Here is a 15,036-nt window from a genome sequence, read left to right on the forward strand (position 1 = left end):
TAATGTGCTGTGTACAGACTAGCTTTATTACTTCTATTATTGCTGGCTTTGATGGCTTAGACTGCCTTTTATTTTTGTTTTGCTGTCAGCATATAGTTTCACTATTTAGCCCTTTTTTAAACAGTGATAACAGACAGTAATAGATCAATCAAGAATCTAGACTTTTTCCACCACTGAAAACAGTGTTTCTTTGGCAGTGAAAAGAAATGTGAGAGTTGCAAGTGGATGGATATTGATATTCAAACAAAAAGGGAACCCATGTGGACAGAGTGTGAATTATACAATGACAAACAGGGCAAAGGGCGTGCTAGGCCGGTAATTACCGATTATTTTTTACTGGGAACAAATAATTCCCTCCGGACATCCGGACAAAAAAGCTACAAGTGTGCTCTCTCTACACACTGACCTGTCACAGACACACTTTCACACAGGAGGGCAATAGGCTACACAGCATTACAAAGATCGTGAGATTGGCACGGAGAAGTTCTGTGTAGTAATGACAACAACCAGGTCAAATGCAAGCTGTGTTACATCAAGTTGCGCTATCGCAAATCAACAATGTACGTGCATTTGAAGATGAAGCATCCGACAGGAATGCCCTGAAGAGATTTCACAACGGCAGCCATTGTTCAAGCTTCACTAAGTGGTGGAATGTAACTAAGTACATTTAAGTACTGTACTTAACACTTATTTTGGCCATTATTTCCCCAGACGTCTTTATAATTAGCCTACTCCCGTAGAAGGCCCAGGACGTGTGGAGGTTATTTTAAATGGTATAAAACCGGATCGCTAAAATCACATTTTTTGACAGCTCCCGTTGCTAGGCAATTACGCTTTGCTCTGAGCTCCCGGACATGTTATGCGCATGCGCGCAGCCATTCACTTCCTTATTTACGGGCCGACAAAACTTGCTATTATCTCTGAATCTACAGCAAATCTACAGTGCTGTCCATGGTTTTGATCAGAACGCAGATGTTCTGTCCTAATTTCAGAAGGTGTGGCTTTTCAGAATAAAATCTGCCTCATCTGCTGGGCAAATACTTGAATATTTACAATTTCCAATACTTTTACTCCACTACATCTCAGAGTAAAATAAATATTATACTTTTACTCCAATACAATTATTTTAAAACATACTACTTTCTTTGTAGATTTTGATTATTATGACAAAACACATAGGCTACATTACCCACTTCGTCCCCATATACATTTCGGCCATTTGAAAATAGCCGATCTACACGCTCACAATGCGCCGAGTGATGCAACACATTGTGAGATTGATTGATTTTATACATTTTGTAAACTGAAATGGGACCTTCTGCATAATGAGTACTTTTTACTTTTGCTACTTAAAGTACATTTTCATACCAATACTTATACTTACTTACAGTATTGTTACTTTTACTACATTTCACAGTAGCACAATTAGAAATTTGCACCCTATGGCCAGACAACATTTGAAGACTGTGTGTTTGACTGGATTGCTGAATTCCTACAATGCCCATCATGCTTTAGTGCACTTCCCCTCCTTGTGGAGAGCGGCTGCATGGAGGTGTGACTTTGTAGTCCAGTTAGGAAGTGAGATCACATTTTCGTGACAGGTTTTTGGGCATGACTAAAATATCAACTACAACAAAAAAACATATTGCACACAAAAACCCCCAGGAAAGTGTTTCTTGTGTCCTAGACATAATTGGAATAAGCTCTGGTTGCAAAAGTGTCCCTTTAAGTAAAACAATTGAGCACTTTTTCTAACTGAAATTCTATAATGAGACTGCATCTCCACAAAAGCTTATTATAGGCTAATCAACTGTCCCAAAGCCCCATGACTCTACCGAGGCACCATGCACGACACTCACCACTGAATATTATGTTGCCTCTGAGTAGCCTACACTACAGTACATTTTGATTTATTGCCAGCCAGCTGAGCCAATCAACATGATAAAGGATTATTCTGAAGAGCCTATTTTTGTGCAGTAGGCCTACCCTTTCATTGCTGGTTATACTGAACAAAATGGGTTCTATTATAAAACAATGTGGCAATCATGCATCATTATGCACTCATGCCACGCACACAAATGCATTTGTTGTCTTTTTTTCATACCAGATGTCCGGTAAACTGTAATCATACTCATCCTGTTCACTTCAGCAGTTTAAAATCCTAGCACGTCCACTGAATTGGGGTGTCCTTGTTCTATTAGCAAGTTTTGGCCTTGTATTGAGATAAACCGTCTGCCTGTCTGTCTGTGCATGCGTGCGTGCGTGCGTGCGTGCGCGCGTGTGTGTGTGTGTGTGTACATGAGTGTAGGATAACCTAAGCCACCCCCGATTTTTGTTCTTTATTTATTTCATTATCATTTATTCCTCCTCAAGTTCATACATAGTCAAGTTCATGGGAGTTCAAGTCTTTTCTACTAAAATATTCATTGTGTTCCTTGACAAAGGAACTGTGCCCCCTTGTGGCCCCCACTGTGCCACAACACTGTGCCACAAGGGAGAACACTCCTGTGGGCTATACAGGATTCTGTTACTCCATGCAGTCAACAAGCCAAAACATCCTGTATTATTGTGACAGAAACATTGTTTGTGTTTACTTGTCTTGTTGCAGCCGCAGGTGAGATAAAGTGGGTTAGACACATGAAGTAGTGTAACCACTAGGGGGTATTTCAATGGAGGAAAAGTTGACCGTGTGTCTCCACTCTCCACAATGTTTGGTGTAGTAATGTCCTGCTTAGAAGTTTAGCCTAGCAGCTAAAGCTAACATGGTGACTGCAGAAGCTCCATGCTGCTTACTGCTTGACTTTTAGGATGTTATTAATGCAATAATCCCAACCCACTATAATAGTAATATGCTATTTTTGAAACAGAACCATTTGGTATCATGTATTTATAATATGTGATGTTATTTCTGTTTATGTACTCTGTTTATTTCCAGTAACAATAATGCTGTCAGTCAGTTAGGAAGCCAATATACATTCCTGTATTGTGAATGATGATGCAGGCTGTAAACGTGTCTTAATATTCTTTTAGTGTGTTTAATGGTCTTTTTGCAGAATGTAGCGTTGTGTAGCACTGATGTGGACTCAGACTAGTCATTCATTGAAGTGTGTAGTGTAACGTGTGTGTCTTTAGGACCTTATAGGCGTTTATTTCTTGAAATTAGCTGTCATGTTCCTCTTCAGACAGGCAGAACAGGGAAGCTACGGCTAGGGAGCTCTATGAATTATTGTAATGTGTACTGAATATTGTATGGTCCTTTCTTCCTGTGTGCCTGTCCTGTTGTTGTGTAATGAGGAACACGAGCCACTTCCAATTATTGGAGTGAGAGAGTTAGATCTGATGTAGCCTCAGAAACCCAGACATAAAAATAAAAAAATTGGGGCAGAGGCCACTTCAATTCGGCATAAAGTAGCGCAAATATCGCTCACTCTCTGCTGATTTCTGTTTGTCTGCACCTTTGTTAAATTGACGCACACACGTGTACACACACACACACTTCTCTCTCTCTGTCGTTCTAATTAATTAGTCTCATGTCACGCAGCTTTGCCTAGTTTCTCCCGGCGGATCCTGATGGGAGCTGCCTATGCCATAAAAAGCATATGGGAGTTCCAGTCTAGATCTGATGTAGATCGTAGATGACACGTCAAACTAACATTATGTTTAAGAAATTATGTTGTCCACTGTAGTCACCACCCCCCTCGACCTGTTGTTTCTACCTCATTTGGGGGGTCGAAGTCTTAATTAGGTCAGAAACAATTAAACTTTCATTCTGAAAATAATAATATAGAGCAATGGTTTTCAGCCCTTTTCAAATCAAGGCCCATTATCTTTTTGGCATTTGTGCCACGGACCACCATTTGATGAGATTTAGCCTTGCAGTCCCAAAACGAAAGGATTGTTATCGCTGGATAAGGATTTGTCAACAATTCCATGCTGTATTGATGTGGTACCATAGCAGAGATAACAGGCTAAATCAAAATAACAATTATATTACATTCTCTAATTGTGTTGACTTCTTATACATTTTTCAAATTTACAAGAAGTCAACACAATTAGAGTTAAAGATGTAATAAGGGTCAATTTGGTTACCAATCTGGTGACCACCTGGCACCCCCTCAAGGACCACTGGTTGAAAGCTTTTTTTAATGAACAGAAAATACATTTTGTCACCAATTCCATGCAATCAGGAAAGAGAATCCGTTTCAATTTGATATTGTTCCATTTCCAAATTTGTCTGTTAATGTATTTGTTTTAGCACTCACAATTTCACTGGATCAAATTGGTAAATTGCCACTAAAAAGGAAGAAGAGCCTCCCCCCTTTTTAAACAAGAAATAGATGAATATAGTGGTAGCTTTTTCTTTTCTTTTTTTGTAAAGATTTGCTTTTGGCTTTTCTGCTTTTATTGATAGTATCAAGTGAAGACTGACAGAAAAGAGGGAGAGAGAGAAGGGGAGAGACATGCAACAAAGGTCGTCATGAACGCAACGCGCTGTCAGGCCAAACGCCTATATGTGGCATGCGCCTGGACCACTTGGCCAGCAAGCGCCCTGAGGGCACATGGTATATAATATCAATGATTTTTATGTGTGCCATGATGTTAAGCTCCCCTAAATGTATCAGCAAAGGGGGCAGCAGTGGCTCAGGGGTAGAGTGGCCAGTAGAGCAGCCGGATGGGAACCGCAAGGCGTATGAATCTATGTAAAGCGCTTTGGATAAAAAGTATAAACTATATAAATGCACAATTGTACTGGTCCAGAGGACATTTTCAAGGCATGGTGGGTTGTGGGGGGGCCATATCTTCTTAATTTGCTTACCAGGCATACTGAACTTCAGAATAAGCCACAATACTGTAGGAGGAGAAAAGTTTGAATTGGTGCTGTTCAATAATTTCACCTGCTCACTGTCTTTCCCTTTGTCTTCCCCCCATCTCTCTCTTCCTTTCTATATAGGCTCTGCCAGGCGGCGGCGCTGGCTGGTGGTGCCACTGCTGATGCAAGTGTGGCTGGCGGCAACTCCATCTCTGAGTGAGCGTCCGTGCCCAAAGAGCTGTCGCTGCGATGGGAAGATTGTCTACTGTGAGTCCAGCGCCTTTCGCGATGTCCCCAAGAACCTCTCAGGAGGCTGCCAGGGCCTCTCCTTACGCTACAACAGCCTTGTGAGTCTCAGAGCGGGTCAGTTTGTGGGCCTCAACCAGCTCATCTGGCTCTACCTGGACCACAATTACATCGCCTCCGTTGACGGAATGGCCTTCCAAGGAGTCCGCAGGCTCAAGGAATTAATCCTGAGCTCTAACAAAATCACTTCGCTCCACAATACCACATTCCACCCAGTACCCAATTTGCGTAATCTGGACCTATCGTACAACAAGCTACAGGCCCTGCAGATAGGGCAGTTCCAGGGTCTGCGCAAACTGATCAGCCTTCACATGCGCTCCAACTCCCTGAAGAGCATCCCAGTACGTCTGTTCCAAGACTGCAGAAATCTAGAGTTCCTAGACCTGGGCTACAACCGCATGCGTAGCATCACCCGGAATGCTTTCTCAGGTCTTGTGAAACTCACTGAGCTGCACCTGGAGCACAACCAGTTCTCTAAGATCAACTTCTCTCATTTCCCCCGCCTTTACAATCTGGGAGCACTGTACCTGCAGTGGAATCGCATTCGCTCCATGAGCCAGGGCCTGACCTGGACATGGACCTCCGTCCATAAACTGGATCTGTCTGGGAATGACCTAACAGAAGTGGACGCTGTGGTGTACCAATGCCTCCCCAACCTCCAGACCCTCAACCTGGATTCTAACAAGCTCACCAATGTCTCGCAAGAAGCAGTAGCTGCTTGGATCTCTCTGACTACCATAAGCTTGGCTGGGAATGTGTGGGATTGCGGTCCTGCCATCTGCCCTCTTGTGTCCTGGCTGAGAAACTTCAGAGGAGTAAAGGAGACCACTATGATCTGTGCTTCGCCCAAGGAATCCCAGGGTGAGAAAGTTATGGATGCTGTTGCAGCTCACAGTGTTTGCCGTTCAAGTGCAGTCACACCATTCGCTGTAAGTGTTCCTCCGACTCCATCCAGCGTCCCCGCCCAGACCGAACGTCGTCCGGTCACTCCTGCCTCGCCCACTTGGCCCGGAAAGAAAGGGGAAGGGTTCCTCGGAGGCCCCACCTCTCCACCGGTCACCCCACCCGTGCCACCACCAGAGCAAGACTTGGAGCCCGTGTCCTTTCATAAGATTGTGGCCGGGAGCGTCGCCCTTTTCCTGTCCGTGGCAATGATCCTGTTGGTGATCTACGTGTCCTGGAAGCGCTACCCCAGCAGCGTCAAGCAGCTGCAGGAGCACTCGGCTGCCGCCCGCAAACGCCGCAAGAAAGCTAGGGAGACGGAACGCACGTTGAGCTCCCCTCTGCAGGAGTACTATGTGGACTACAAGCCCACCAATTCGGAGGCCATGGACGTGCTTGTCAATGGAACCGGACCCTGCACCTACACCATCTCAGGCTCCCGAGAATGCGAGGTATGACTCACACCACCACCACCACCACCCCTCCTACACAAAAATCTGTCCACAGCGATGCGACCTGAGGTAATTACTGTATTTACTGTACACTGCTTTTGGTAGAAGTCTGTAACTTGACCTCGTAGCTTCTCTTTATGCAGGAGTACACAGGGTTTGTTATGGGATGGAGCAGAGTATATTTAACTCTCTGTTTAACAAGCTACTTTAGCTCTTGGTTTTAGAGACAAGTTAGTTTGTTCACTTATACCCTCATTCTCTACTGAGAAAACAATGTTGGTTGAAGCACACATACATACACAAGACCGATTACTGCACAGTGCACATTTCCTGTTCTGCATAATCTTGCCCATGTAAACTATGCTGCTGGCTTTGTTTGTGAAAACATCTTTTGCTTGTTTAGGTACGGTTTTTATTTATATATTCAGTTGCTTGCATATCACAGTGGCTTGGAGCTTTGTGCGTTTTCTCTACCTCAATTCACGGCCTGATTCTATATTGTGTGGGGAGAAAATAGTCGATTGGTCACTCGTGGACACTGTGATAACGGTTTGACTTACAACTGAGTGCATAATAATAGACCTTCCTGTCACAGAATAGAAGTCCGTCTGTGCAGATGGCTTCATATTTGTCACGACATAGCTGAATGCTGATGGCTGTAATTGAGTGTAATTATAGGAAAATACTTGACACATGACATAATGCACCTATGGTAAAGTACATGCTTTTACATCTAGCTTTAATTATCTTTAATGGGCGAATTTGCTGATATGTATTAGCTGGTTTCTATTGTTCTTTTGTGAGGAGATCACTCAGCACTGGAAAATCACTGCCCACCCTACATGAAGTGCTGGCAACTTGTGGCAGCAATTCTCTAGAACTGAGAAGGAGAGAGAGAGAGCTTTCTCAACACAAAGAATGTATTGTGACACACTGTCACCTCCTCACAATGCAGTATGATCTGCAAAGATGTCCTTTAACATAGGCACATGCGCACAAACAGATATATGTTTGCAGACACACACACACACACGAACCGAACCGACACAAGCACAATACTCCTTTCTTTTGAAACGGCTTGTACACTGGGCAAGTCTATTACTTCAAAACAGCATTATGGGAACACCATTGCCCCTCTTCCTTTCAGCAGCTACACTGACGTGTACATGACATGCAGCACTAACATTCGCTCTCTTCTGTATATTTTGAAATCTTCACCTCGCCACACAGATTATGGTGTGGAGGCCATTTTCAAAATGGACTACAATTAATATTGTATTACAAAAACAAAAATCTAAATGATTTTATCAAAGCAATAGTTTTAGATAGACACCTTGCAGGTTCAGTGTAAACCTATGGAAGATACCTGCCAGAGAGGCTGTGGGCAAATGAAGCAAGATTCATTAACAATAGGAAGCAAATTACTTTCCACTTGCTTTCAAATGAACAAGGAGTTAATTGCGCCACGCTCTATTTTTTATGATGATTCCCAAATGTTTGTATGCAGACACAGATATGGGACTGCTCGATATGGACACTCGCTCGGCTAGCGCCTTGCTCAGGTGTGCCTCATGGGGCTCAAGTCCACTTCCGACGACACGCCTGCCTTGTTTTAAATGTTGGTACTGACCCTATTTCGAGTTGGAAGTGAGAAAGGCACCTCCACATTCCATTGTCAGTTAAGGGACGTGAAACGTGATGTGACAGGGCCTGATGTGCAGTGTTGATTTTGACAGCAAATATTAATTTTTGTTTTAGTCATAGTCTTTTGAATAGTTTTCATTTAGTTTTAGTCGCGTTTTAGTCACCTGGAATGTTTTAGTGTTAGTCTATTTTTAGTCGACTAAATCTACAGTTGATTTAGTCGACTAAAAGGTATTTTGGCGGGCCTTGATGCCGTCGTAATGACTGTTTTTACACTCGCTGAAAATAGCCGATCTACAAGCTCACCACGCGCCACGCTGCGACGTGTTGTGAGCTTGTAGATCTGCTATTTTCAGCACGCAGTGTAAAATGACTTGGATCTCTTGTCCACTAGTCCCTTCCAAACATTTTAGTCTAGTTTTTATTTGTTGACGAAATTGTCAATATAGTTATTCTTAGTTTTAGTCATCATAGCTCAGTTTTCATTTAGTTTCCATTTAGTTTGTCAGTGAAAAAAGGTGACTGTAGGTGTTTCCCAATTCGACACCATCACCATTTGACCTGGGAGTGTGAATGTACCGTGTAGCACTACAGGTTGGCATAGGAGAACACAGCTAGTAACAAAATCAACAACAACAACTACAACACTAGAAATACTGGAGCTTTAAGTTGAAGCAGACCCAGGTTACTTTCCTTCGCTGCAGGAATATTTAGTGACAAAGAGACGAGGGACCTTATCTGAGAGAGCCCATATAGTACTGGGAAGGAATAAAACATGATAATTTGTTTGTGTCACTTCCCCCCCCCCCCCAAGTATCCTGAATTTCTTTTCCTAGCACTTTTGACTCATCACTATGTACTCATTTAATCCACTTCCCCCTTCTTGACGTTTCTGGGGAAATAACTGTGTGTCTCGTCAACGTGCTCTGGAACTGTCATTCAGCATCCCAGAAATTGAATTCATCACCGCACCGGCTATATTATTCTCTGTTCTCTGCATCCTTTTTGCACCAACCAGATATGGTTCTTGGATCACTACTTCAAAGGACATACAGTACTGTATGTTCCCTTCTTTGTAGCATACAGCTTTAACTATAGGATTGAGGTCTGACTGTATAGTACACTGCATAGTACTGTAGTGTAGTGTTCTTTCTGAGTGGGAAGTATATTTCCTCTCAGTTATCTATTGCTTAATTGTAATACCATGGTGTATAAAATACTGCACTACTCTTCAAATTATTGACCTTTGTCAGCCTCCAGGTCGTATTTTTGAGAGCAAAGCTTCTACATTGCCTGCAGTAAAATACAGAATTATGATTATTGGACTGTCAAGATAGGACTGTAAATGTATCTTTTGTTTACCTATGTAAGCCACGCCAGTATAATAATATACTTGAATGAAAATCTGCCAGCAGGGCTATCGTCTGTCCTTTTGACCTCATCACACATTGGATTGTTAATAATGAATACAGTTATAAATCTTAACAGTTCTTTTTTAAATAGCAGATCTACAAGCTCACGGGAAAGTGTCACGATGTGACACGTTTTGACGCGCTGTGAGGTTGCAGTACTGCAGATTTGACATTTTCAAGTATAAGTAATGGTATAAGTATGGCTCAAGTGGTTAATGATCAATAATTATCCCATTGATGCCTGGTGCAACCTATACGTTGTTCTACCCTTGATGCCGGCCGCGCTCTCTGTGTCTCATCAGATATTGCTATACATAGATCAACATAACTATTAAAAAAAAAAAAAAAGCAGAATTTGAAGGTTTTCAGAAACCTTAGGTCAGGCCCTAGAATGCGTTCCCAGATTCGGCCTCAGGCATCAATGGGATGTCCAATAATATGATGGGTATAGGGTAAATACTTTTGTACTTATTGTGGTATTGCATATTGTGGTATTGGTAGGCTACTTTTTGAGTACTAGGCTATTTCTTAGTCCAGTCATCTGTTTTGACTGGTCTAACTTTCTCCCAGCTTGGCTCCTGAGGAGCTCACTTTATCCTGTCGAATGTTTAACCTTGATAAAAAACAAAACTGCCCCCAGCACTCCCTCCACAAGGCCCCAAATGGATTGTGATATTAAAGTCAAAACAAGTGCACAAGAAGGCTATGAAAGGAGCCTGTGAGCAGAGCAGCTCCAGGCACAGCGTAACACTCCTGGGCTCACATGGACATATTTCCTTAGAGGTCAGAACTTTACTTCATCTATCGTCAAAGCCTGAACATACTGTAGCATACACTTTCCATTGGAATACCAAAATCCTATAAACGTTTTGAATTATGTCCCCCACACACCAATATATATATATATACAAGATTTACTCAATCCAATCATAATTTATATAGGTTTTTCAATTTACAATTTAGTAATTTATTTAGCATTATGTTCTTATCCATAGCGACCTTTACTCCCAAGTGCAACATTGGAGTAAATGCAATGAACCCTAGTCAAGAAATGACTGGTCAAGCAAATAGAGCTAATACTGTAAAGCTACAAAAAAGTAACTATGATACCAGCTCATCAAACCTAGCATCTATCTAAACAACATGCTCTAAATAACATTAATTTACTATCATTTTTATATAAATTACAGTTGAACGAGTACCAAGTAACGTGCGTCTGCGTAGGAACTAGGATAACAACTAGCATCAAGAAGTGATACAACAAGAAAAAAGGGTTTTTACAAACAATCCAAATGGTGAGAACATTTTCTATGTGGAGCTTGGTAGTACATTTGGCATACGTATAGGCCTGGATATGCAAACCAAATGTGGTTCCAGTCACATTTACGGTGTAAGAGCCTTTCAAATATTGAACATTTTAACCTTTAATTTTTGCATTATATCATCTGGCTGACTGGGAAATTCTTTGGCATATCTGAGTTTGCAGATCATATCTGAATTGATCTAGTATTCATGAGTTTTATGTCTCCAGCATTGCCATTTACCGTCTCAAGAGAACTTGTGAAAAGCCGAGGGAATAAGATTATAATAAACGGACAGAAAAACAATACGTTCTCAGCCCTTCGGGCATGGAAACTTTTATAAGCAGCCTTGAAGACGAAGTCACATCACATACGTTTACAGAAAATTACATCTCTGGATCCGATCAGAAAATTATTGTCACTGTCACAGATAATGTGAACATCCAAAGGCAATATCGGAACCTATTCCAGTATCAGATCCCAGTTTTTATTATTTAATTAATTTTTTTTTAATTTTGTGATTAACTTATTAGGCAGTTTACAATGTAAATGCAGTTGGTGGGTAGGGAAATAACAGTCAGTAGCTTGTTAGTTCGTTTTTTTTAATTGGTTAATCTACATACACTAAGTATTTCACTGGAATGGTTTAATGCAGTGTATAAAATCCACTTCCCCGGATTGTTAAGCTAAAATGAATACTGTCATAAAGACATTGTAATAGCTGTACATTCACTAGTAGTACAAATCAGCCCCTCTCTCTCTCTCTCTCTCCCTCTCCCCCCCCCCCTCTCTCTCTCTCTCTCTCTCCCCTCTCTCTCTCTCTCTCCCTCTCCCTCTCTCTCTCTCTCTCTCTCCCTCTCTCTTCCTCTCCCTCTTCCTCTCCCTCTCCCCCTCTCCCTCTCCCTCTCCCTCTCCCTCTCTCTCTCTCTCTCTCTCTCTCTCTCTCTCTCTCTCTCTCTCTCTCTCTCTCTCTCATCTGTCTGCCTCTTCAGTTCAAGGTCACAGTGTCAGGTTGTTAATTGCTTAGAAAACAACAGCACCACTACACAAACACTGGGAGGGCAAGAAACCGATCTGTAATACGGCATGAACTTCGAGATGCTAGGGTCTTAGGTCGACAATTAGGCATGCGGGGGACTTCAAACACACCGCTTGTGAGAGAACATCCCTCTCATCCGCCTAATCCTGTCTCTTACACACTGTGGTTCCATGCCGCCGGTCTTCGCCGTACCGTTTGATCCATGCTTAATGAGGGTGTTAGATCACCAATATAGCAAAATCGCATTACCTGTAAATAAAGCCAGACTCGGTACTGCTTTCTTCTACAACTTTTAGTTCCTGCAAAGCGACCTAAGTGCATGTTTATTGGCTCTATTCATGGTTTAATACAGGCTCATCTCCCTTTGCCGTTTTGGTAGTGAACCTGTGCATTTGTTCTAATCACTCGTAGTACACTTCGTAGTACACTCTCAAATTTTCCTCGATACCTACAGAAAGAAATGGGGCTCAAGGTTCAAGGTTTTTTTGTATATATAAAAATGATGGAAATAGTAAAATACTCTTCACATTTGAGGCATATTTATCAGACACTCTTATCCAGAGTGCCTTAACCACACCAAAGGGTCGAGACGGTTTTAGCGTTGTCCCAGCGGTGTGATATGTCCTGTTGCACGTTGACCTATAGTGATTCAATGCACGGAATTCAATGGCCCAAACCACACCAAAGGGTCACCATGCAACTCCTTGCAACCCTTTGGACCCAAGGAGTTGCATGGCGACCCTTTGGTGTGGTTAGGGCTTTAGAAAGAGAACATGACTCGAACCCTAGTCAACAAACAACAGGGTAAATGATGAAGTAAATGGAGTGCAAAGGCAACAATTAAGTGCTACAAAGTAATACCAAGGTAAACATCAAGCCTAGCATCTCAACAAGCAAACTATTTATCATTTTGTGTATACAGACAATGCATACTGTAACTGTAAGTAACGAACATTATATTATGCAAATTATAAGTAATATCAAAATAGGCAGGGATGGAGAGAGCTTGGAGGTGAGGTGGGTTTTCAGACTGCAGTAGAAATGGGGGAGTGAGTATGCAGTCCTGACTGAGGGGTGAGGTCATTCTACGGCTTTGGAACCAGGAGAGGGTCACTTGGAGTGATTGATTGATTGATTGAAGTATTTATTAACAGCAGAATTACAGTACAACTTAATGCAAAAACTGTCAGCCGAGTGATGACCAGTGTTGTCATAGAGCAGGGGTAAAGGAAATGAAGCAAACAATGTGGCGGGTGAGGAGCTGAACACAGTTGGAGACGGAGGAGGCATATTTTACGCAGCGCAAAGGAGTACATTAATCAATTGCTTAAGAAAACACATAAAAATACTGCAGTGTATTATAGCCCACAGAATGTGTGTGCGTGCCGTAAACATGGAGTGCTGTCACTGTGTGGGGACTGGGGAGTAGGGACTTTCATCTCGATAAACTTGTAAACATTTTGCGATATCAGTGCGCTCAGCGCTGTGAAAGATAAAGGGGGGCGGGGTCCAGTACCAGACGGCACGACACACGTTATGAGTATCATTTTATCACCATATATTTCACTGTGTAGGCTAGTTTATGAATGGAACACATTGCTAAAGGTCCCCCCTGCTGCGTTTCCAATTGCTGCGGAAGACAGTGTGAAGGCAAACCACAGCAAATTAAATGTGCAAGAATCCCAATTTCTCCGCCCATTCACATCGAGTCTACCGAAGTATTAGGTGGGAATGTGACCTAAGTGTACAGGAAGTAGAGCTCTCACAAAACTCCAGTCCTTGCCCAGCCCTGGCATGTGGTGTTCGAGCCCGGCCGACCCCAACCCAACAAGGGTGAGCAAGACCCGGGACCATTGCAGATGCATGTAAACAATGGCGTGCGATGCAGTTGAAGCTACTGAGTAGATAATAAAGCAGCAGAAAAATAAGTAAATTGACACGAACAAGTGCCACACTGCCAGTCTGCCACGCACAACGATGCTCACAACTATTAATCGTGACTGCCCATTACAGAGAAGCATAAACATACACTAAAGAATCAAGCCAAGCTGTCTGATCGAGCAGCACATAAGAATAATTAATTAAGGTCTTCTGTGAGCAGTGAAGAAGGATTTCAATGATTTCAAATGTTATATAATAAAACAAGTCCATTGAAACAAATGGAAATCCCATGAAACTCGATCAAGCAGTATTAGTTAACAAGGAAAAATAATTAGGTGCCCCAAAGTACTGAATCGACCAGGAGGGAATCATAGTGACTCAAGTATAAATATTCTCACAGACAAAAACATCACCAAAGTAAAATGTTGGGAGTGACGTTCTTTTAGCGATGTCAATGATTATTTATATTCTTGGTAAAAAGGAACATCACAGATGCAGCATGGTGACTGGGCATATCATGTTTGTTTTTAGTTTTTTCCAACAAAAAAAAAGAGCCTGCTGGTTAGACAGTCAGGGACCGACAGAAGGCTGACAAAGGATGTCTCACCAACACATACTCACTCCCAGCTCATCAGGTTTCAGAGACTAGACGAGAGCTAACATAACGCAGACTTATAAAACATCTCTGCTTTCAGTGTCAGTGAAAGTAGAGAAGTGAAATGAGCCTGAGACTGACCTGATCTAATAATAAAAACGGGGTCTGAGCTCAGCCCTAATGAACTCATGGTGTCAGCTGGTCCCGTCAGGGCCTGATGGGCTTGCAGACCTCTAGCAGGAGGTAGGGGTGGATCATGTCCTCACGTTAAAGAGGTGCCATGCCCTTGATTCATTGGCTTGTCACCATCATCATCATCAACAGTGTTTAGAAATGAACGTGGACAGCAATTGGAAGCCTTTGAAGGAAGCACGAAAGGCCAGCGGCATGAAAATGTACGTAGGCGTGACGCAGTATTTTAAATAACAAATGACAAAATGCCTATAATGGCAAGATGCAGTAGGGACGCCAGTTTGAAAGTGGGACAGATATGTTTTGACAGTATTTTCCTTTTTTGCCGGGAAATGAGTGTGCACAAAGAATGAATCATTAAAAGATAGTTCATAACTTTTTGTAAAGTTGTAGTATATTGCAGTAAACAATGAACAATGTGTGGTTGTCACAAAATCCCAAGGCACATCAGAACTTGTCTCA

At 42.3% G+C, this 15,036-nt stretch overlaps 1 protein-coding gene across 1 annotated transcript in view; it reads left to right on the forward strand.

Annotated features, from left to right (window-relative positions):
* Positions 1-2,107: 2,107 nt before the first annotated feature.
* LOC308309601 (leucine-rich repeat transmembrane neuronal protein 4) overlaps positions 2,108-15,036 on the forward strand; it is a gene marked incomplete at both ends in the record, with an annotated part of 98,709 nt that continues 85,780 nt past the window's right edge. Inside the window, 3 exons of the mRNA XM_080755511.1 lie at positions 2,108-2,114; positions 2,609-2,614; positions 4,952-6,510. Coding sequence (XP_080611637.1) covers positions 2,108-2,114; positions 2,609-2,614; positions 4,952-6,510 — 1,572 coding nt within the window. The remainder of the gene's footprint in view (positions 2,115-2,608; positions 2,615-4,951; positions 6,511-15,036) is intronic.

This window comes from Protomyctophum bolini, assembly GCF_963924005.1.
Source record: "Protomyctophum bolini genome assembly, chromosome: 22".
In the NCBI taxonomy this organism is placed as follows: domain Eukaryota; kingdom Metazoa; phylum Chordata; class Actinopteri; order Myctophiformes; family Myctophidae; genus Protomyctophum; species Protomyctophum bolini.